This window comes from Ahaetulla prasina, chromosome 3, assembly GCF_028640845.1.
Source record: "Ahaetulla prasina isolate Xishuangbanna chromosome 3, ASM2864084v1, whole genome shotgun sequence".
NCBI classification, from domain to species: domain Eukaryota; kingdom Metazoa; phylum Chordata; class Lepidosauria; order Squamata; family Colubridae; genus Ahaetulla; species Ahaetulla prasina.
In genome coordinates, this window is record NC_080541.1 from 186,272,891 (window position 1) to 186,296,184 (window position 23,294).

At 35.0% G+C, this 23,294-nt stretch overlaps 1 protein-coding gene and 1 long non-coding RNA gene across 4 annotated transcripts in view; one reads left to right on the forward strand and one right to left on the reverse strand.

The window, feature by feature from the left end:
• Positions 1-23,294, forward strand: part of LOC131195559 (uncharacterized) — a 114,005-nt gene that overhangs the window by 73,890 nt on the left and 16,821 nt on the right. The window contains exon 3 of the long non-coding RNA XR_009154481.1: positions 21,061-21,124. This is a non-coding gene — a long non-coding RNA (uncharacterized LOC131195559). The remainder of the gene's footprint in view (positions 1-21,060; positions 21,125-23,294) is intronic.
• The window catches only part of SYT6 (synaptotagmin 6), a 178,283-nt gene that overhangs the window by 3,979 nt on the left and 151,010 nt on the right, over positions 1-23,294 (reverse strand). For 2 of the 3 annotated variants that reach the window (XR_009154479.1, XR_009154480.1), the window contains exons 5-8: positions 19,713-19,884; positions 18,034-18,184; positions 11,613-11,717; positions 4,493-5,277 (exon numbers count right to left, since the gene is read on the reverse strand). Coding sequence is in view for 1 of the 3 variants with exons in the window: in XM_058177576.1 (XP_058033559.1) it covers positions 5,206-5,277; positions 11,613-11,717; positions 18,034-18,184; positions 19,713-19,884 (500 nt within the window). In the remaining 2 variants the exon portion in view is untranslated. Of the gene's footprint in view, positions 1-4,443; positions 5,278-11,612; positions 11,718-18,033; positions 18,185-19,712; positions 19,885-23,294 lie in introns of those variants that run through there. The other variant, XM_058177576.1, reaches the window with a different exon arrangement.

Genomic DNA, 23,294 nt, shown 5'->3' on the forward strand with positions numbered 1-23,294 from the left:
AAAAAGAGATAAAATAAAAATACAAGAAAGCAAAACAGGAAGAAAATATAGAAAGAGAAAAGAAAAAAAATAGGAAACCAACTTCCCATCCTCCTCACAAGTATAAACAGATTAACTGTAAGCAAATCCAAATTTAGAAGGCATCAAGTGCTCCTAGTACCCCAGTATAAACAAAAGGCTGAAATTTAATATGACAAAGAAGGGCAATATCTCCTTTAAAGAGAACAAGCTCACAAAGATTTCTTATTTTAAATGCAGAGGCAGTTAGATACTAAGCCAATTTAGATGCTATCAGATTAGGATAGATGAAATGACTGTAGGGAAAAAAGATGTAAACACCATGTTAACTGCAAGTAAATCCAATAATAATATTTTTCCAATAATAATATTACTCTAGCAAGTCTAAAAAATATCTCCCTAAAATAACAACATATTCCACTTTGACCCTCAGCAAATGAGCCAATTTTATGTTCCTTCCTTTTACATAAAAATGAACTGGAATTTTTATTTTCATCATACTCTTTATAGCCTCATCTGTTATTTTTGGTACATCATTGAAAAATTCCTGTTCACACTTTTTTCCATGTCAGAAAATTTTCTATAATAGCATCTTCTGGTGTAGCAGTTCTGGAAACAGACACTTCATAAAAATGCATAACCTGAAATTGTTGATTTAAAATCTCACTGTAATTCCTCAACTATCTCTGAATGCCACTGTTATGTCTCTAATATCAAAATATTTTTCTTTCCCATAAAAATGCACTTATTCTTTAAATTTCATTTCAAAGTTTCAATATTCAACATCCAATCTCCCAATGTTTTCCGAGCCCCTAATCTGTTTGAAACTTTCTATAGTTAAAACCTTTTCTTGCTGTTTACTTTGAATTCTTAAAGTTTATAAAGATATAGTTTCATTTTCTTATACTAAGGATTGAAGACAGTGATCTGGTGTTTCCAGTCTTGTCACTTTAACTTCCTTAAAACAGTTAATAGGCAATTTTCAAAGGTGATTAACAAAGGAAGTGCAAATTTCGTGTCCTCTGAAGATTCTTTCTGCAACTGGACTAAGAACAGCAAATTCCCTCAGCTCAGTTCTCCCACTCTGGTGACCAGTGCTGGGCAATTTCCTTGGGGAGGAGCAAATGTATGGAATGCAACATGGGTAATCTCACATCCTCACTTCCTCCAGAGAAGGTTGAAAAAGTCAATCTAACAGTCCGCCATTTCTTCCCCAGAAATCCTTGCCAGTCAGTTTCCACAATATCATTTTGAACAAATATTCATAATTTTCAAGGAATTCAAGGACATCAGGAATTGCTTTTATAGTCCTATAACTCACTGATTTGGAAGCAGAAGAACTCTAGCATGAAAATCAAAGGAATTGTTAAGGTTGAATCTGAGACAAAAAAACAAGAAGAAAGAAAACTAGAAGACACAACATGGTGGAAATTGCCAAGAACAAAAAAGAACCCAAAGCCAATAAAACAAAGAGCTTGGGAAGGAACTTAAGAAAGAATTTCAGAAAGCTGTTCAAAAATAAAAGAAACAGTATTACAGTGATATATGTAATCAAAGGTAGAAACAGAAATAGAAAAACAAGGAAAGTCTTCCAAAAGAATTCTGAACTCAGAGGGAGATTCTGACCTTGAATTGATATGTTGAAGGATGCCAATGGACAAACAGTAACTGATTTTTTAAAAAAAATATGAAACAGACTGAAAGAAAAGTGTATTAACACTTTTGAACTTTGTTCTTGGAAAAGAATCCCAAGATTATCATGGTACCCAATAAAACTAACAAGTGGATCACAATAAATCAAGGCAAAGTTCTCACATGAGATACAAGTCACTTGGCTTAAATTACTATATCTTCAGCACATTATAAGAAGGTCTCTGTAGAAGTGTATAATGCTGGAAAAGGAAAGAGAAGACACTGATAAGCAAGGTGGATGGATTCAATTCCAGTGATTATGGAGCCATCACTGGAAATCTGAAAGGCCAGATTGAGGATATATTATCCTATCTGTGTGATAAGTGCTAACAGTTGACATCGATTTGATGGCCCATAATCAAAATTACATTTAAATCTTCTAACTTGCAAAATTAAAAAAGTTTAAGTTTCAGATTCTCATGAGCTTTGAAACCAATTCCCTTTGTTACATTGAGAGTGTATGAAACCAGGTTTGCTGGGAATACGACCACCATGTTTAAAGGCCCCAAATTGAGGGAAACTATAATAAAGTACACTTTATTACAGTTTCCCTCAATTTGTACAACTATGTACTTGAAAATATCTTATTTTCAGAACCATCACTCATTTCTGATAGGTAAGATCGCAAAACATGTCTTTCCTAACAGAAACTAGACTGTACCTTTCAGCTTGTTTCAATGTCTTTTTTTCTTTCCTTTTCTTTTTTTGCAGCTGACACAATATTGCTTTATTAACTAACTGGCTGTTTCCCTTCCTTGTTGGAGAAAAGAAATTGAAAAAACAAAATTATGCCCAAGACAAGAGTTTCCAAAAAAAGTCACTTTATTAGACTGATGCTCCTGTAGCATGTGGCACGTACAGAGGAAATTAAGACACAAGGTGTGGTGAGGAGCTAGAACAAATTGGTCTTTAGCGGAACAAAATTTCCCTACAAAGTTATTTACAGAAGTCTGGAAAGTATTCAGATCAGTGAGTCAGAACATTAATGCAGAGATAAGGATTATGATTAAATTTTAAAAGTGTTTGTTAAAAAATTGGGCTTAGCACTGAACGTATCTGGGTGGAACATTAATGTACAGTGATTTGAGAACATTTCTGTCATTACAGGTAATATTGCAAGTCTAAAAGCAAAATATTTCAAATATCACTTGAAAGACACAATAATATCCCTGTCAAGTAGATAAAAAGCCTAACAAAACCAAAGGGAAGAATCTTAGCAGAGGTATTTTTGTAAATTAAGTCATTCTTAAGACTCTCATGAAAACTCATTATGGGTAACCATTGTAATCGAGTTCTCTGATCCAGAAACTCCTAAACTGATGGCCTCTGGGTATTGGCTTTGCCTACTGAAGAGGTGGCCAGTGTTTTTAAGTCTGTAAGCTTTGTTAATTTGTTTCTCAGTGCACAGTACAGAAGAGGTATTATGTATGTGCCACAAGATGTATATACCCTCATCCTAGCAGCAACATGTGACCTTTGGAGAATCAGATTCAGAATGATAATCCTTATTTAGACCTTTGCTTCCAGGCATGGATCATATGTGCTGGATATGAGAAAAATTTAGAGAAAGCTGGAGACATCTCAGTTCCCACTGAAATTAATAGGATGGGAAAAGGGTAACAGTACAATATAGTTTTGTTTAGTTCAGTGAAACCAGATGTATTCACGTTTTGTGCTTAAATATTAATCCCCAAAAGACAAGTAAATTGATTTCATGCAATGAAAGCTTTGGAAAGTTAACGCTCTAAGCTGAGATCTTCAATATTTGTATAGTATGTTTCTTTTAAAAGTATTGGTTCCATAGGCGAATTAGCAGAGCTCTATTCATGCCAAAACTTTCAAGCTTCATCATTCAGCAGCATCAATGTTAAGTAACATTACATCCGGTTATTGATAATGCTGGTATTGCAGTAACCACATATCAGCAGCCTGGTCACTATGACTGCCACCTTTCAGTTGTTCGGCAACAGCATAGAAGCAGGTACATAAGACATAGCAGGTACCAGGATGTTGAAGATAATGAATGTGCAAGGCTTGAACTGAAGTAAATATTTTGATATTTGCATTGGGTGGGGGGATACTTGCCAAAATTTGCAGCAAAAGCTTACTGTCGGCATGCTATTTGGCTATGAAGGGACCAAGGGTTTTTGCATGTCCCTGGAGAAATTAAAAAGAATGTTTAAACATGATTCTAGGAGTAGACGAGAAAGATAATGATAAATTCCCAGAAAGTCCCATGTTAATCTAGTGTAGCTCACTTGATTGCTGCATTTAAATATTACAAACTGGCTATAAGCACAGGCAAGAGAGGCAGAAATGGAAAAGCATTTTGAGCAATGGTGGGCAAATGAGAGTAAGATTACATACAGCGCCAGCATGCCATTATTAGCACCCTCAAAATCAGATGAAGATAAATACCATGTGACAACCTTGTGATTTAACAAAGAAAAGGAAACAAAACTGTATTAGAAATGATTATTGTGAAAACATTGGCATTATTGTGAAAACATTGTGTAATCTTTCATTTCTGCAGGGCAGAGGAGTGTAAAAGAGGTTCTGCCCTGTTTGAGCTTCCAAATATTTTGAAAATAATTCTGGCAAACTAATTAATTCAGTGTATTTGCTTCTTGACGAAACCTGAACTAAATCACAATGAAAAAAATACCTATCTAAATATAACAATTTTTAGCCGGGGGGGGGGAGGGGGGGCGGCAGGGAGAGGAGAAATGGCAAATTAAATATATAAAAGAGAAATAGTTTTTTTAAAAAAAGGTTCACAAACCTGTAATCAGTGCAGAACTGCCACAGGAGTTCACAGGACCTTAAGCAGCTGAATTCATGCAAAAGGCTCTTTCAAGAACACAACTACAAAAAAATGGATCATTTCTCCCTGAGGAATTAGCAATTCTTTAAAATATACAGAAGGACAGGCTGGGCTGTATTTCACAGATTCCATGAACATCACAGCATGGATAAGAAAAGCTGTACCGTCTCACTGATCACAATAACAAAAGGGTGTTCACATGTCACAAGGAGCCTAATCAAGGCCTTCTCATTTTTCATTCTTCTGTCTCTTTTAAATATGCATGCTGATGTGCAGAAGTACAACAGCTCTCTATTATTTGTTCCTTTACACACACACACAAATAACTATTTTACATATTATTTTATAGGCCAGTGTTCCAGCCTATGCCTTTTCTTTTCTTTTCTTTTTTTTCTTTTCTTTTTTCTTTTCTTTTCTTTTCTTCTTTTTAGCAGCCATATCCAAAAAGTGAAAAAACACAAAGTACACCGCCTTGATAGATAAAAATAACTAAGACAAACACCACTGTAAAAGGCCTTGGTGCCTTTTTTCACTGTGGAAACAAGGAATGTCTGATCCCCATTCTTCTGTTACTCAGCAATAAGTTGAATTAGAATTCAAGACCCATGGAGAAGATATCAGAGCAAAAGAAAAATAATTTGGTTGAGGCCCAATATTCACCACTTGATGGATCAAGGTGTTGAAGGTGGTTTGGGAGAGGGGCAGGAACCTTGACTATCAAAGCTGGCTGCACGGCCATGCCACTGTGGAAAGAAAAAAGGCAGCTGGTTTTTTTAACACCGTCATAAGCAGTTCACAAACTAATTTAGTTCTATCTGTGTTTAGACACCAATTAAACCCCTGCATAAGTGGGTAGTCTCATTAATTTAAATTTAAGAGAGGACCCAATTACATTCATGCATTTCTTTCCATGGACCTAGTGGCAATCTTCATTAATATGCCTGCAGGAGTGTACACTTATGAAAGTAAGTTTGGATTGGATTCAGGCTTAATCATGCTTATAGTGAAACCAATAAATAAGTGGAGAAAAATAAAAAAAGAACTACTGCTTTAAATGTTCTACACTAGGAATGATTAAGTCTGGATTTAAAATATATTGTTTTCCTAAATGGAGATTAGCATTTCTAGGATCTTTTTTTTTTTACTTTTACTTTTTTTTTGCACTATGAGAATAAATCAGTAATGTCTACATTTTGCTGAATTTAAAAATTACAACAGAATGTATAAAATGGGGGAAAGACATTATGTAGGCCAAGAGGGATTATGTTTCTTGCCCAGCTCCTCATTATTCAAAAATACAGCTTCTGAAAGCTATAGATGGAATTAAGAAGATGATGTCTCCAGAGGAGGCTTTAATAAAGATAGAGGGAAAGATTCACAGAGGTCCACATTGAATCATAGGATGGAGATTATTGATACAGGCTCTGTATAAGGTTTATACTGGATAACAAACTGAATTTAAGCAATCTTTAAATTTAAGCAATTTAAGCTGGTGCTTAAGCACCAGCATGCCTACCGTCCCTGTGCTAATGTTTTCTTTTATTCATATCCTTTTCATGTATTTATAATTATGTTTACACTTGTATCTGTCATAAAATACATGCTTGACAAAAAATAAAAAATTAAAAAATGCTAGTGAGCATGCCTAACACAATTTAAAAAATCATAATTACTGTTATGTATCATTTTCCCCAAATATAATATTTATAACTGGAAAAAAACTGTAGAAATTCTTATCCACAAGTTTTCTGTTATTGAGACAAAGGTATATAGAGAGATGATCGAATAAGATGGTCTTTGTAAATGCAAAAAGGGATATATTAAAATATTCTTTCTATTCTTATATAGTCTTCTGCATGTATTTATGTATGTGAGTTTTGGTGTCATTTTATATAACTTGGCACTTTTGGATGCTGCTGCTGTTATTATTATCCTTGGGATGGTGACATTGTTTGGTGCATGGTTTTTTCTTTTGAGAGCAGTATCAGAATTCATTTTAATGTGTGCCATTGTGTATACAGAAAAAAATGACAATAAATGTTATCTCCGCTCCTCTCCTCCCCTCCCCTCCCCTCCCCTCATCCCATCTTGCCTTGCCTTATCTTGTATCATCTTATCTTGTATTGCTTTTTGTCCTGTCCTGTCCTGTCCTATCCTATCCTATCCTATCCTATCCTATCCTATCCTATCCTATCCTATCCTATCCTATGTTACATTATTCCTACTCTTTCCCAATTTCATGCTCTTTTATGATTGATGCCATCACTCATAATCCCCAGCTAACATAGTCAAAGGGTTGAAACAGAATATATTTTAAGACGCTTCAAATTACAGAAGGCTTTTCTATAACAGAAGGTCCTCATACTGAAAAAACAAGGAAACCAAAGGTACTTTTTAGAAGTCTTCTAAACAAAGTGGAAAAAAAGAGAACTAACTGAGTGAGCGAGCAATGATACAGCAGCACAGAAAGGACATAAGCAGAGAAAGGGGGGACTTTAATGATAAGAGAATATTAGAAGAAGGGCAAAACAAAACCAATGTAGAGAAATCAATGCATATTAATAAGGCAGAACAAGGTCCCACAGAGACCTTATCAACAAAGTACTTTGCAAATATATTAGGAAAAAGTTATTAGAAAGGAGGGGCGAAGAAGAGAAGATGGAGAACTGAATTCTATGTAAGGGTAAGCAAAATGATGGATGAATGATCAGCAAACTAAGATTACTTAGCAGAAAAGTGTGCAGATGAGTGAGAGGAATGTAGCATGAGTAAAGATAAGATTTGTGCTAAAAACAGTTGACAAATTGGTAAGGTAAAGAAAAGAATTAAAATGAAACAGGGAAGGCCTCAATTTGTCTACAATATTATTAAAAAACAAACAACCGTCCCCCAAGCAATATGAATGGGAAAACAATACAATGTGATAACCACAGGAATTTAAAAGTTGTAGGCCTGGTTATCTAAAAAACCCTGAGGTATCTATCATCTATCCATAATACTGTAGATTAGACATTCCTATGAGACCATAATTCAGAAATTACATTCCCAATGATGGCTAAATTCATAAGCGCTGCTACCATATTTTAGTTTAACCTGGACGATAAATCTTAGTCTCTGAGCCTCAACCATTCCTTCTTAAACCATAATACATGAATAATAAGTAAGTCTGCTCCTGCACAAAAGCATTATAATGTAATTGAAATATCTGTGGAAACATTTGCAATAATTGCTATATAGTGTTAAAACTAATTTTATTTAAGTTTTTACAGTGTAATATAATAGGAGATAATATAATTACAAAAGATGAAAAGGCTTCACTTAATTTTAATGATTAATTTGAAAATTGAATTACACATACACACATACACAGTTTCTGTCATTTCAAGATTCTCTAAACTGGCATCTCTGCATGTATTGGGACTATTAGGACCTTTATTCATATGGCTTGAAATACAAGGTTTACGCATAGCAGGTGCTTCTTCTAAAGTTTTTACTATCGCCTGGAGAAATGCCTCTCAACCTTTGCTCCTCCTGGCTAATTAAATCAGACAGAAATCAGTCAGCCCCATGATTAAGGGAAATAATTGCTTGATTGATGGCAAAATGTTTGTCTACTTTTTAAGAACACTATTAAAGAAACCTTCAGTTGACCTGGAAGTAACAAATACACCTTTTCTGATTAAGCCATCATGGTCCTCATACTGGGCAACATCTATATGAAACCAATAAGGGAAGTGGTTTGAGTCTGAGACTTTGAGTAAAACTTCTGGTAATAATAGTGATAGCAACTATCTTTACCGATTCTTACCATTTAACTTCAAGTAAGTAAATACTTCAAAGATTATCTAAGTTTGATTACAGGCTAAAAGTAGACAAGATGAAAATAAAACTAGACAAGATGGAGATGCTTTTCATAACTAGGGACCCAAACATTTATGTTGATATTCCATGTCTTTTCAATGGAATTATGCTCTCCCTGACAGACCAGAACCAGAATAATGGAATACTTTCTGACCCTCAATTGATTTTAGGTTCTCAAATAGTTGCAATAATCAAGATACGTCTGTACAAATATATCTGCTACATCAGATGTGATTATTCCTGAATTGATTTGATCTGGCATTTGTTACCCATGGCTTGGTTAAAACTTAATTCTGGAACTACTCTTTCCAGTTTTGCTGGCTGAGGAATTCTGGGAGTTGAAGTCCACAGGTCTTAAAGTTGCCAAGGTTGAAGACCCCTAATGTAGCTGATTCATAATACAGAGTGCTAAGAGTGGTACAGACTGGTACAGATTATAAAAGGGACAGATTACCAACATAACTGTACTTTTTTAAAAAGCAAACCGTGATCATCAGATTCATCATGAAATTTCAGTGCACTTGAACAAGTTTCCTTATCTTACTCAGAAGATGTTTGTCCTTAGTTTGCCCTTGAGTTATTTTTCATTTTACTATACTGATGTGGCTATATATTTTTTTTAAAAAAATATTGACCTATATCAAATCTAAATTTGATTTTAAATTATCTAATTCTTAGATAATATAATTTAGTAGACTCCATTTCCTACACATAAAGTCATTGTTGAAACTGAAAATCAGATCAAGTGTGGAAGTAAATAGCATTGTATGGCATATGGCTTAAGCATACTTACAGGCATGTTCAGTTATACATTATTGGCAATCTGTTTTACAGTTATATAAAGCAGTTTAAAGTAAAGGTTATGCAAGTTTCTCAACAGAATTACTTTTCAATCATGGCACTTGGAAGGCCTTCCCTCTAGACCAGGGGTATCAAACTCGCAGCCCACAGGCTGGATGTGTCACGTGCTGGCCACATCCAAGCCTGGTTAGTGAAGGGGGAAGTCACGACACACCATGTGACAACACCATGATGACGCGAGTTTGATACCCCTGGCCTAGACTGCCCTCATCACTGACAGCCTCCTAAAAAGGCAAGCTTTTATGGAGAGATTTTGGGATATGATTTTTTTCCCCCTTTGGTGTTTTACATTTGTTATTCTGTGTTAATTATTTCTATACTATTATTATAATAATTATTTATATTTTGTTTAATGTTATTTGTATTTTGGTTTTATTATATTTATGTTTTTAAATGTTAACTATTCCACTCTAGATATTTCTTGTAAACTGTAAATTGTACAATCCTCTGAATCTGGAGGCTCCAGCAGCAAATAAATATAATAATAACTGGCTAATTATGACCTATTGGGGTCATAATTACAACTTTCCCATTGACTTTGCATGTGGGAAGCTAGGTAGGAGCATCTGAAATCAGGATCACATGGCAGACACAGCTTTGCAAATAAAACTGGACTGAACGTTGTGATAATTTTAATTCCACAGGAATAATTGGTCCCAGATTTTTACACATCCTTTACCTTAGCAGATTTTAGGTACTTTGATTAAAAAGTTGTTGTGGTATAATGTATTGTTTGGGCTAACTTTTGGGTACAAACAGATAAACCCAGGTTTCAGTAGTATATAACAATGATAATAATTATAATAATAGCAATTTACTGCTGACATTATTAACTAGACATAAGCTGAACTGGACAGTTTGGATTGAAAAACAAGAAAGCTAATGACTATTTACTATGCGTTACATTGAGATACTTTTATTTACAGATCTGTGGGAAGACAGTGTACAGGGCATCAGCAGGAGGCAAGGATGACACGTGACATGTCATTGCATCATCACACAAATTATGTAAAGGACTATTAAGACAGTGGTCCCTAACCTTTGTGGCTTGGCAGCCTGGCTGAAGGAGGGAAAGGGGAACCTGGCAGTGTGAACGTTGGGCCAGCATGCAGCTTGAATCACATGAGCAGTGGGCTGGCGCACACACATATGCACATGCAGCTCAACTTTCAAAGTTGAGCTGCGTGCTCCCGTGTGTATGTGTGTATCAGCCCACTGCTGGCATGAATTAAGTTGCATGCTGCTCACGTGGCTTGGTTGCAAATAGGCCACAGTCCGGTAGTGGGCCATGGCCCAGAGATTGAGGACCCCTGTATATAAGAGAGATATTTGTACGATTCTATATTAAAAATGTAGAACATGAATGTACTAGGGTGGATCTGTGGTCATATAAACATGATTGCATATTGTATATCTTATCTTTCATCCAAAAAAAGAGGTGAATTTGGTTTTCCCTCAGCATTCCACCTTCATGTGTATCCTGTGAGGAGAGTCAGACTGAGAGAGAAGCCCCAATATAAAATCATGTTCATGATTATCTTCATGAATGAATGGGAATTTAAAGCCTACTGTCCCCAATCCTAATTCAACATTCTAGTCCAGGGGTCTCCAATTCTGGGAGTTGAAGTCCTCCAGGCTTAAAGTTGCCAAAGTTGGAGACCCCTGTTCTAGTCACTATACCACAAGGTCCCTAGAAAGAGATACAGATTTTTCTCCTTCAATGCCTTTCATTTCAAGAATGCAAGAGGTAACAGAGGAGATGGTCTGTACAAGTAGAGGAATCTATGCAGCATACAATATTAGTTTCATATTGATCTTCTGTTAATAAAATGAATTTCTCTTATACAAACCATCAACTTATAGAGTAAACATTTTTTTAAAAAAATATAAGTAATTGTAAACTGTTTTTGTTTAGAACAGTTTGAGATTGATTACATGTATGATGATTTCTTTCTTTAGATGTTTTCATTGTTCTAAATACACAGAAAAATTACTTTTGATCAAGTACCTAAGTTATCATTTGGTCTCAGAATAACACAATAGAATAACAGAATAACAGAGTTGGAAGGGACCTTGGAGGTCTTCTAGTCCAACCCCCTCATTAAGTACTTGATGCATTTTTTAAAAAATAAATCAGGGTCAGGGTCCCAAAAGTTTAAAATTGCCTTATTAAATTGTAAATGTTTTATAGCATTAAATTGATGATAATCTGTAGCAATGTCAGATATAGCCAAGCTCTTTCTACAGAAATCTTTGCTAGCTCTTTGCCCATCAAGGTTGGTTTAATTGTTTTTAGAAATTGTTATTATACTTTTAAATAGATCTCTTGTGTAAAGAATGACCCTTGTTGTGATACCTTGGAATATTTGGAGGAAGGCAGCATCATAGTAGGAAGGGAATGGGACGGTTCTGCTACAGGCATCTCTGCCTTGGGAGCATTCAACCCAGTTACTGGACATTGCTGTTGGCAGAAATACATAAAGGGTCATTTGCAGATTTCAATAGGGCATTAGTGATTAGCACTAAGGAGTTGTTTCAGCTTGGTTGGGTTAAATCAGACTCATTATAGACTTCATCTGGTACCTCCTTGCAAATATGTTAGGAGTGCAACTTCTAAAATTCGTTTGGCCATGTTAGTGAAAAGTTTGAGAACTACAACTATAATGCACCAGAAGGTACCAGCTTAGGGAAGGATGATTACTAGAGACTGCTACCATAGTTCTAATGAAATTCACAGTCAGGCCGCTGCAATCCAGCTTTTACTTTTTCCCATGCTAACTCCCCTCCCAATTTTTCTTGAATCACATCCTATGCAACTGTAAGATAAAAAAAAAAGCCATGAAACTTTAATCAAAAGCAAGTATAAATATATTTTTTTGAATACTGACTAGTTATAATAATAAGAGAACACATGAAATACTATACATGAGCAATTTCAATCTGGCCACATCTTGAGGATTTTCTCCTTTCTGCTACAATTCATATGTAATACAAGAAAAAAGAGATAATAGAAATAAACTCTTACTATGATAATTGGATGTACTCCTGTTAATCCAGTACCAGAGAGCCAGCACGGTGTAAGGGTTAAGGTACTAGATTAGAAGTGAGCAGAGCCAGGTTTCCTAACTCTCCTTAGGTAAGAAACCACCTGAGTGACCTTCACTCTCAACCTTGTTCAGGTTCTGTGACAAGCCAATTGAAGCCAATGCATTGCGTTATGCATTGGTAAGTTTTGCTGGGAGAACTAGGAGAGACCAGTGCAATAAGACAGGGGTCTCCAACCTTGACAACTTTAAGCCTGGAGGACGTCAACTCCCAGAATTCCCCAGCCAGCAAAGCTGGCTGGGGAATTCTGGGAGTTGACGTCCTCCAGGCTTAAAGTTGCCAAGATTGGAGACCCCTGCAATAAGAAGCCAACCTTGTAACCATGCGGGACAAGTGCTAAGCAAAACGACAATCCAACATGTACCAGACTAATATTAATGTCTAATTTCATGAAGGAAAGTAGGGTTATCAGATCTGCTTTGCAAAAATACAGGGAACCACATGACTGTAGAAAAGAAAAGACAAACATACAATTTTATTTCCTGCATCTAGTCACCGTACACATTTTTGCAGTTCAAATTTGGTAGCCCGAAATAAAAAAATACTAAGATTTTCAGTTCACATTCCAGAATCCTCCTTCCATATTCCTGAATATTATGATAAATCCCATCAACAGTTACATTGTAAATAGGCATTAAATTGCCAGATGTTAAATAGGTTTATTTTTGGCAGATGTGAAGTGGTGTTTTCAACAACACAAAGGCTTGTAGACTGGATCTCAGTTGTTATATCTGGTTCATATTTTTTCACATCCACAAAGGAACAGCATATTGTGTTATGTTTGGTTTGGTGGTTTGGGATTTTTATTCATTTATTTATTCATGAATGCTTTCCAACCCTGCATATTGCTCAGAATTTTTCTTAGCAGAAGGAGATCAAAGGAGTACATGCTATACTTGAATCTAAAGGTAGTGTCTTGTGATAGTAATTAGCACCCGTGAAAGCTTACATCTCAATGAGGGGAACAAAGTCCTGTATTTTTTTAATGTAGAATTTCCAGACACAATTTGCTATGTGATGGCTATAAATTCTGTCTTACAACTATCCATTTTAATGGTCTCGATAACTTGAGTGTCTTCTATTTCTTGTCTTCAAAATTAAAAAAAAAGTATAAATATGACCAGTTAATTGTTTAGAATTCAATCTTGGATTTTTTTAAAACAAATATTCCATTCTTTCTAATGCTTTTGATGGGTACCAAATTCTGTAGTGAAGGATTGTGTAATGCTTTAAAAATTACAGGTGATGATAGAAAGTGTTATAGAAGAAAAGGACTTTGTAAAATCCTTCCCTCTACATTCAGGGAAAATTCTAATGGATCAAAGAATAAAGGAAAACATAAAAATGAAGGAAAATATTGAATCCAGTCCTTAGGTATGATCAAAGCTTTATCTGGTTAATGATTTTCAGATGTCTTATACTGCTAGAATGTGCATCCTTCTTGCTAGCTTATTGATTATGGCAGCAATCCTATGTATATTTACTTGAGAGTAAACTTGGTTACACTTAGGGGAATTTATATTTGAAAAAACATAGTAAAAGAAAGAATTTTTGTCATGTAATAGACCCTCAATTAGTCCTTACTTCTGGCACATGATAAACACACTTTAGATATGCATAAAGTATTTTATGAATATAATTTAAAATGCATTGTTTTAATATTGTACATGACATTTAATATTGCTTTATTTATTTATTTATTTATTTATTTATTTATTTATTTATTTATTTATTTATTTATTTATTTGATTTTATACCGCCCTTCTCCCGAAGGACTCATTGCTGCACAGGAAGTTGTCAGGTATCATCATGTTACAATTTATGGATATTTCAAGTGATATTTCAGCACTCAATTTTAGGTTACAATTATTCCAGAGCCTCTTTAAATAATGTGGGGGTGATCATTTTATCAGATGAGCACTCAATATAAAATATTATAGGTGCAATTATGCATTTTTTTTTCCAAAACAGAAATTTGCATTTATATAAACTGAAGCCCACAGTATCATTGATGGAATGGGAGGAAGATGAGGACAAAGAACTGAGCTTTCTAGTACCCACTTCCAATCTCTTTTCTAGAGAAAATGTTGCCACTGGAAGCATTTTAGTTGGAGACCAAAAGATGGACACATCCTTTTTTAGGTGCCAAACCAGAGTGGAGCACCACAAATATTAGAGCAAGCACAGGAAAAATTGAGCAGCTACAATATGCTTGACCTTTAGTATGTGGAACAAAAATATAAAATCTGATTCCTTCCAAGAGAAATTGGGATAGATTGCTTTTGGAGATTCTGTCATCCAGGTCATGGTTGTCCCAAAGGTGCTTTTGCAAGAGGCAGCTGGACTTCCTTGTCCTTCCTTGAAGACATTTAGTTTCTCATTGATGAGAACTAGTAGCCAGAAGGGGTTTGTTAAAAACAAATCATGTCAAACCAATCTTATTTCATTATTTAAATTAGTAGACCAGCAAAATGCTGTGGATATAGTATACTTAGACTTCAGCAAGGCACCCAACAAAGTAGAGCACAACCTACTTCTTGGTAAACTAGAAAAATGTGGGATAGACAGCATCACACCAGATGAATTTGTAACTGGCTGACAAACCATACTCAAGGAGTAGTCCTAGTGGTATTACTTCTACTTGGAGGGAAGTAAGCAGTGGGGCACCCCAAGGTTCTGTTTTAGGCTCAGTATTCTTCAATATTTTCAGAAATGACTTAGATGAGGGAATAGAAGAGGGCTCATCAAATTTTCAAATGCCACTAAGCTGACAGGAATAACCAATACCCCAGAAGACAAGCTCAGAATTTAAAAAATCTTGAAAGACTTGAACAATGGGCCCTATCCAACAACATGAAATTTAATGTGGAGAAAAGCAAGGTTTTACACCTAGGCAGGAAAAACCAAAGGTATAAGTACAGATTAGGTGAAACCTGACTCAAAAACAGTGATTTTGACAGGGACCTTGGAGTCTTCGTGGATAATGACTTAAATATGAGCCAGCAACTAATACAATCCTTGGTTGTATAACCAGAGGCATAGAATCAAAATCATGTGAAGTATTATTACCACTTTATGAATCCTTAATTAGACCATACCTGGAATACTGCATTCAGTTTTGGTCACTACATTACAAAAAAGATGTGACTTTGGAAAAAATTCAAAGAAGAGCAACTAAGATGATTAAAGACCTGGAGACAAAAACGTATGAAGAATGGTTGCAGGAATTGGGTATGGCCAGTCTAGAGAAAAGAAGGGCTAGGGGTGACATGATAGCAGTATTCCAGTATTTGAGGGGCTGCCACAAAGAAGAGGTGATCGAGTTATTTTCCAAAGGACCAGAAAGCAAGACAAGAAACAATGGATGGAAATTAATCGACAGAAGCAACCTGGAATTAAGGAGAAACTTCCTAACAGTGAGTACAGTTAACCTATGGAACAGCTTGCATTCAGAAGTTGTACGGGCTTCATCACTGGAGGTTTTTAAGAAAAGACTGGACAAACCACCTGTCTGAAATGGTATAGGATCTCTTGCTTGAGCAGTGGGTTGAACTAGAAGACCTCTAAGGTCCCTTCCAGCTCTATTCTGATTTATAATTTTTATATATACTACATAAATGTGCATATGCATATACAGATACATATAATTAAAACTTTTAAATATGAAGATAAAAGTTAACACAAACTACTAAAGTAAGGAAGAAAAAAAAATGAAATCAAAGGAACCCCTCTTTCTAATCTAATCAGAAACACTTATTCAACTCCTTGTCTGGTCTCTAAGTTTAATTCTTCAGTCTGCCCTAATCTTTAGTTTGGGATTCTTTGGATGCGTTGGATTATAAATATTATAATTTTAGGGAACTATGTAATAAAAGGTGAATAGAAGGAGGAAGGGAAACATTTTATAGCAAATGGCTATAGTATATTGTTCTGGAAATTGCAACGAACAGCTGCTGCAATTTTGATGTTGCTTCTAGTCTACAGAGCTGGACTTCAATAAAAGAAAACATAAACCCATGGAAGCCAAGTTTTTTTTTAATTTGCATCTGGAAAATATCTTTGGTTCCCTGGGGCAGCAAGGTAATTCAACTATTTATGTATTCAATTTAATGAGCAAACTAGATCTTGTTTAAATGAGTTTCTGTTTCAGTGGAGATTCCAACCCCTCCTTCAGAAAATATTCACATCAATTCTTTTTGCCTTGCTTGATCTACTTCTAAAAGAAAAGAACAACATTTTGGGAGGGGGGAATCTAACCATCATGGAGGGATATATCACATACATGCATTTGAAGTGCTTATTTTAGAAGTACAATGGTTTCTTATCCCTGTTGGATCTTCAACAGCCTCAGATTCACAGATGACAGGAAGAGATAGGGAACGGGAGGGAAGGAGGGGGGAGTAATGAGAAAAGTCTCCCAGTTTGTTTCCTGAATTTTAAGATGATTTATATAAATTGAGATTGCTTCCAAGCACAAAGCTTCTTTTGTAAGCAGCCAAAGGACACTCTCCACTTACTGCCTTACCATGCAAATTGGTTTGCTGTGTAACTTAAGGCTGTTTATGTTTTTATATTTAATATTATGCTATTATTTTGGAGTTAACATTATGTGTTTTAACTGCACTTACTGTTTATTAAATGTTTAATTCTGTATTGCTGATATGCTGTATATTTAGTATGATATATTGAGACATATTTTTTCAAAAGTCTTTGTTAGGAGGAACTGCTTTGAGTTAGATGTTATTGGAAAAGGAACATACAGCAGATACTGTAGGTTCAAAGCTTTTTAAGGTAATAAGATGGCTTGATAATTTCATAATGTTGCTGATTATCTGACCAGGACAGGTTTTTCCTGCTTTGAATAGGTTGCTTAAACCAATTCATGCTGAATTGGCAAGCAAGTTCTTCCCTGAAGTTCTTGAACCTTCTCAAACTAAATTTAGGAGTACCTAATATTCAGTCAAGAGCATAGGGCTAATTTTGTCCAGACATTCTTTTCCTCAACATATGTTTTACTGGGTATAGAAACGAATGAACCCTCGGTTAAATGGACCTTGATTTTAGCAGACATTCTAAAACATTTTAGTTTTTACAGTTTAGATTTCACACCCGTTTAATGGATTAATATTATAGACTGGTGGACATGAAGACAGAAAGTAGTCATTCTGTCTGCAGGGAGTGTAAAATTAAGATTTTAATGCATTGGAAAATAATCATTAAGGCTATGCCATTAAATACTAGACTTTATATCTTTTTAAACTCTGCAATATATATTTTCTACTTTAGTGGCTTTTTCTATTATCAAATGACTCATTACAATGAACTTCCTCTTCTTTTTAGTTTATCCCAGGGGTTTTAGCATGTCATATTCATCTGTGACAAAACAATCTTTAAGTATTAATTGCCGCTGGATTACTCATCATGTCACTGTTGCTGCTTGCAATAGTTTATTTAGAAAAAATCAGCTACACTCAAATTTTTGCTTAAATGCAGTAGACCTCAAACATAGCAGGAACTGTCCAAAAGTTCTTTTGCTTCTATAAATTTCCCACCAAACCCCTTGTGGCTTGAGCTCATTAATAAAGGAAAGGCTTTAGAAGTTGCAGATTGTTTCTCTGCTTCTAGAGTATCTATTGGACATGTATTGAAGAAAATTATAAATCTTTACGTACCTCCTTAAAGGATTTCTTCACTTCTACGAGTGGATGCCAGTGTGCAATTGGTTTACGTGGATAAGCCAACATTTCATTCCAATGGTCTCGGCCTAGTCCCTCAGCATTGTTTGCCACACGACAAACCCCAATAATCTCATTGTGGCCAACCCTGGAAGCAATAATCACATGTAGGATATTTTTAGTACTTTTATTCTCTTTTGGCAATTGACTCATTAACCCTGTTTCCCTCTACTTCTTGGTTGTCAAGTGTTGGTGAACAACCCTATGGAATTTCTTTTATTCACTAGGATTAGTCTTTCTGGTTCTTCCACATTTTATTATTGCTTTATTTCTGTTTCTTGGCTCAATATATTTTGTGAGTAGATAGTGTAACTTTTTCCACTGTTGATCTTCTATCCTAACATTTCTTCCCCAAGTACAACTAGCAAAAAATGTAACAGGCATTCAGTAACAGGCATTCAGTAAGTATTAATATCCCCAAACACATCCATTCTAAAAGAATCCATACCAGTTTTCTTCATGTCCATGAAGTAGCAGCTGAGACAGAGAAACTCGAGAAAATGATATTTTATCATAGATTAATCTGATTGAGATGCTACACTAAACAAGAACACTGAACATTAAGCAAAAAAATTTTGCTTAAAAAATTATTTTAAAAAATTTATTAAAAATTTAATAAATAAATAAAGGAAACTTTATCCCTGATTACTCAGCATTAATTCTAGACCAGATCCTTGACCTCTTCCTCTAAAAGTTATAGAAGTATAAATCAGTCTTTGTTCTTAGTCTTTGCTGTTACGAAAAAAATGAACTATGGACTTCAGTTCAAAAATAATATGGAGAAGCTAAACAAGATTTGTATATAGAGCTATAAAATCTGGGCTATAAAAATATGGACAAAAATAAGTAACAGCAAGAATATGTTCAATATTGAAATCTAGACAGATTTCTACAATTCAAATCTGATTGACTTATCAGAAAGCAGTGGAATCATGTTAGACAAATAAGCAGCAGTGTAATACACCTATTCCAGCTATTACATATTCAGTTGTAAAACAGAGATTCCAAGTCTCTCATAAAGAATCAGGTTCTGAGTCCTCTTCCTTGCTACTAACACATGCTGTTGAAGACTATTTAGTAAACTGAAATTCAGAATCCAAACAGAAGTGGGGGTCCAATTTTTCCTTAGTATTAGAAATTGTGTGGAAGGAATTAACTCTGACAAATAAAAAAAATTGTAAAAAAAAGAATTCCAACACGCCATCCCCAAAGTCAAAACCTTAGTTAAAACAGGGACAGTGACTTTGTTCTACTTGCAATCAAGATGTGGACTGTTTTTATAAGTAGAGATCCTAGGTGGAACTTATCCTTTCTCTGAGATTTGCCTGCATGTCAATTTTGAAAGGCCTTCTCTGTAACTAAGAATTATGGCAGAATCAAAATTTTGTTCTGGTGATCAATATAATTTAGCTCTATGGAGAAAACTAAACATGTTTTTATCAGAAACAATGGAAATCCAGAGCTATGTTCACCTGCTCAATAACAGAGAAACAAGAATATACGTATACAATTTTTCTGAGTACAAAGTACATGTAATCAAATGAATCATACCATGAAATGTGAATGAGGGAAAATGACTCAGATGGGATTTGGAGATTGTAAAAACTCTCACTTACCGGTCATAATCCATAACTGATATAAGCAGACTGACTTGATCCATGTTCTCAGGAGGGATATCAAAAATTATTGCCTCATTATAGGTAGGATTAAGTGTATTTCTTTTTATAGTGGTTTTCTTCTTTTTCAGTCTCCTTCCATCACAGAGCAAAGATACTTTGACGTACGGATCTAGTGAACAGGGAAAGAGATTATAGAACACTTTCTTGTCTCTCAATAATTAAAGGACTTCTCTGCAACATACCTAAAATTGAATAATAAACATATGGACAGAGGAAAGCAGTATTATAGTGGCAAACTTGCACTTTCAGTCTGCTCTTCTAAGTCAAGCTCAAAACTGTGTAATTGCATCACCACATTCATTTCGCCTTTTTTGGTAACACTCTGGAAATGAGATCAGTCAAGATTATCTAGGGGCCTACAAAAAGAAGAATTCCTTAGAAGTATATAATTCACATATATGTAGGATCTGGGCAGAAAAGGTGAAAAATGGTCAGAAATTAAAGCTTGACAATATGGACCCCTTTTCATAAAATAGGATTCTTTTTTGATTGTTCAAATATGCTACAGTTAATTAAAATGAAAACGAAAAAAGCCTTCTCTGTAACTAAGAATTATGGCAGGATGACAATTTTAAAAAAAATTAAAAATGAGGGGAAATTCTGAAAACGTTTCTCTGAAAAATGGGTAAGCTTAGTGATCATGGCATGCTAGCTGATTGTTGAAAGGAATGAAAATTGTTCTAAATAAAAAGCAGGGCTGAATATTAGTTGGATAACAGCATCAAACACTTCAAGAACGTGATTCAGATTCAGCTTGTAATTTTCACTTGGGAATGTTTTCTTAGCTGGATTTTTAAAATTCATTAAGAGTATACTGTAGCTCAGTCACAACTATTAGCTTTAATCTATGTGACAGGGAAAGCTTGGTTCGTCAGCTTTAAAATGTAATCCCAGCCTTCCTCTTTAAAAAAAAAATCAGTCGAGGCTGTATACTTAAAGTATTTGAGAAAATAGGAAGACATTATTTTTTTCTAGTAGAATTTAAATGGGCTGATCACCAGTCTAGGTACCATGTGTTTTTAAGTATACCCCCTCCTTTTTTTTTATTTAGGAGTGACTTGGTGACCATAAATCCAGGTCCAAAAGAGCCTTCCTTTCCATGTACTTATTTATGTTTTGTTCATCTTCACACTATATACTTCTATACAAGGATATCAACATCTTTGATTTACAGGCATCCCTTAGCTCCTTTGCTATGTGCATCTTTTCAACATCCCTTTTGTTATAAAGCTATATGTCAATGAACTGTTTTCATGAAAAGTAATTTAAATGTTTTATTTTTCAGCAGGGAAAAGAAGCAAAGAAGAAAAGAGAAAATAAGACAACAAGAGCTTACTAAACTAACTCTGGTAAATTCTTTCTGAATTTAGCTTCATTCCTATTAATGTTCTCTAAGCCCCTCAAGGCTTTGTCATCAGGGGCTCAAGATATTCTAAGATGGCTCTATCATTCTGTTTAATTTACTCTCTCCTGTACATGATAGTTGCACTTTTAATATTGACTATTTTTAATAATTGTTTTCATGTATTTTGTTTTATTTAATTGTTGTATGCCAACTGCAGTCACTTTGTGTGAGATGAGTGGCCATATAAGTGTAATAAACAAACAAACAAACAAACAGCCATTGCAATATGAATGCAAGAGGAATTTGCTGTACCTTGATGAAGGTATCTTTTCTTTTATGTACACTGAAAGCATATGCACCAAGACAAATTTCTTGTGTGTCCAATCACACTTGGCCAATAAAAAATTCTATTCTATTCTATTCTATTCTATTCTATTCTATTCTATTCTATTCTATTCTATTCTATTCCTATTCCTATTCCTATTCCTATTCCTATTCCTATTCTATTCTATATTTGGCACTCTCAATAATTATAATAATTTCCTGGACTGGGAGACCTTGCTCACAGTCAGTCGTGCTTTAGTCATGTCCTGTTTGGATTACCGCAACATGGTTCTCATGGTCTGCTTTGAAGACACCTGAAAGCTATCACTAGTCCAGAATGTGGTAGCATGGGCAATGGTGGGTGCTCCTAAATTTACCCATGTTACACCTTGTTATGCAAAACTGCATTGTCTTCTGGTTTCCTTCCAGGTGCAATTCAAGGTTATTAGGTTTGAAGCCCTATATGGAACAGAGCTCGGTTATGAGAGGAAATATTTTTCTCTAAGGACATTTACCCATTTTAACCGATTAGCTCCCTTCTCTAAACTCTGCCATTGTATGAGTTCTATGCTTTTCTGTGGCAGCCCCTGCCCTATGGAAATTCGGCAGGCTGTTCTTTCCTAGACTTTCAAAAGCATTTCAGATTTGGCTGTTATTGGGAGCTACCAATCTTTAGTATACGGTGAGTGGCCGTATAAATGTTTTAAATCAGCAAATAATAAATAAATAAATAAATAAATAAATAAATAAATAAATAAATAAATAAATAAATAAGGTATGCCTCTGCAGAACTAGTGAACAATTTTCTCACTTTGAGACATCCATTCTCAGTGATTCTAATGTATCAAATGCCAGCTGAGAAGAAATACCTGTCTGCTCAAGCAGCTTCATGGTTATTGCAGTCATGGATTATATATTTGTCAAGAAAATGCAAACACTGACATCTGGAAACTGAGGCCATTAAAAATGGTTATGACACTCAATCAGGTATTTACACATGGCAATTTCTCAAAGGGAATTAAATTATATCATTTTCTCTTTAATTCATGGGGTATATTTACAGAACAGAGCTTCTACTGTAGTATTCATTGTTTTAAAAAAATGTTTCAGCAAAGAACAGGAAAAATATTTTAAAAATAAGGACATAATTATACATTCCACAGACTCTATAAAACTGTAGGGTCTACAGGCTAATATAGGTTGTTCACAGTTTGAAACCATTACCCAGTAATTGCTTCTTTGCTATCAGGCTTTCAGCTAGAACAAAAGTGTATTATGCAAGTCAGAGAAACTTTGGACCTACTGTATCCAAAATTCTCTCTGTCCACTTTTTTGAGAAGTGGTAAAACTATATCAGGAATTCTAGGCCTGCCTTAAAACAAGAGAGGGAACACCACCATAGTCCATCTTGCCCATCCATCTTCTCTGCCTAATGGGAGCCTGGCTTTGTCCTTTGCAGTTCTTTTGGCGCCAACTTTCTCAACCTGTCACCCATACAATTGAGAAGAGAAATCTGTTTGGAAATTTATGGAACAACCTAATATTGATAGGCAAGTAAAAATAATATTTCAGTCCACAGAAGGAGAAGATGCATGGGAAGTGTTATAGAAGGGACCTTCCCCCGTTTACCAAAAAGTAAAATGAGGGGAGGGCACGAATTCTTTCTTTCCTTGCAGTGTTAATGTAAGAACTGTGCTTCTTGTTTCGACTACCTTGGAAGGCTTAACAGAAACTGAGACCAACGTTACCAATATCTTTTTCAAGTTGGTCATGCACCTTAGTGGGAAAGCACAGAAGTGGTGTGTGCATATATAACAAACATTAGGCAAATTTGAGTCCTAAGGATATTG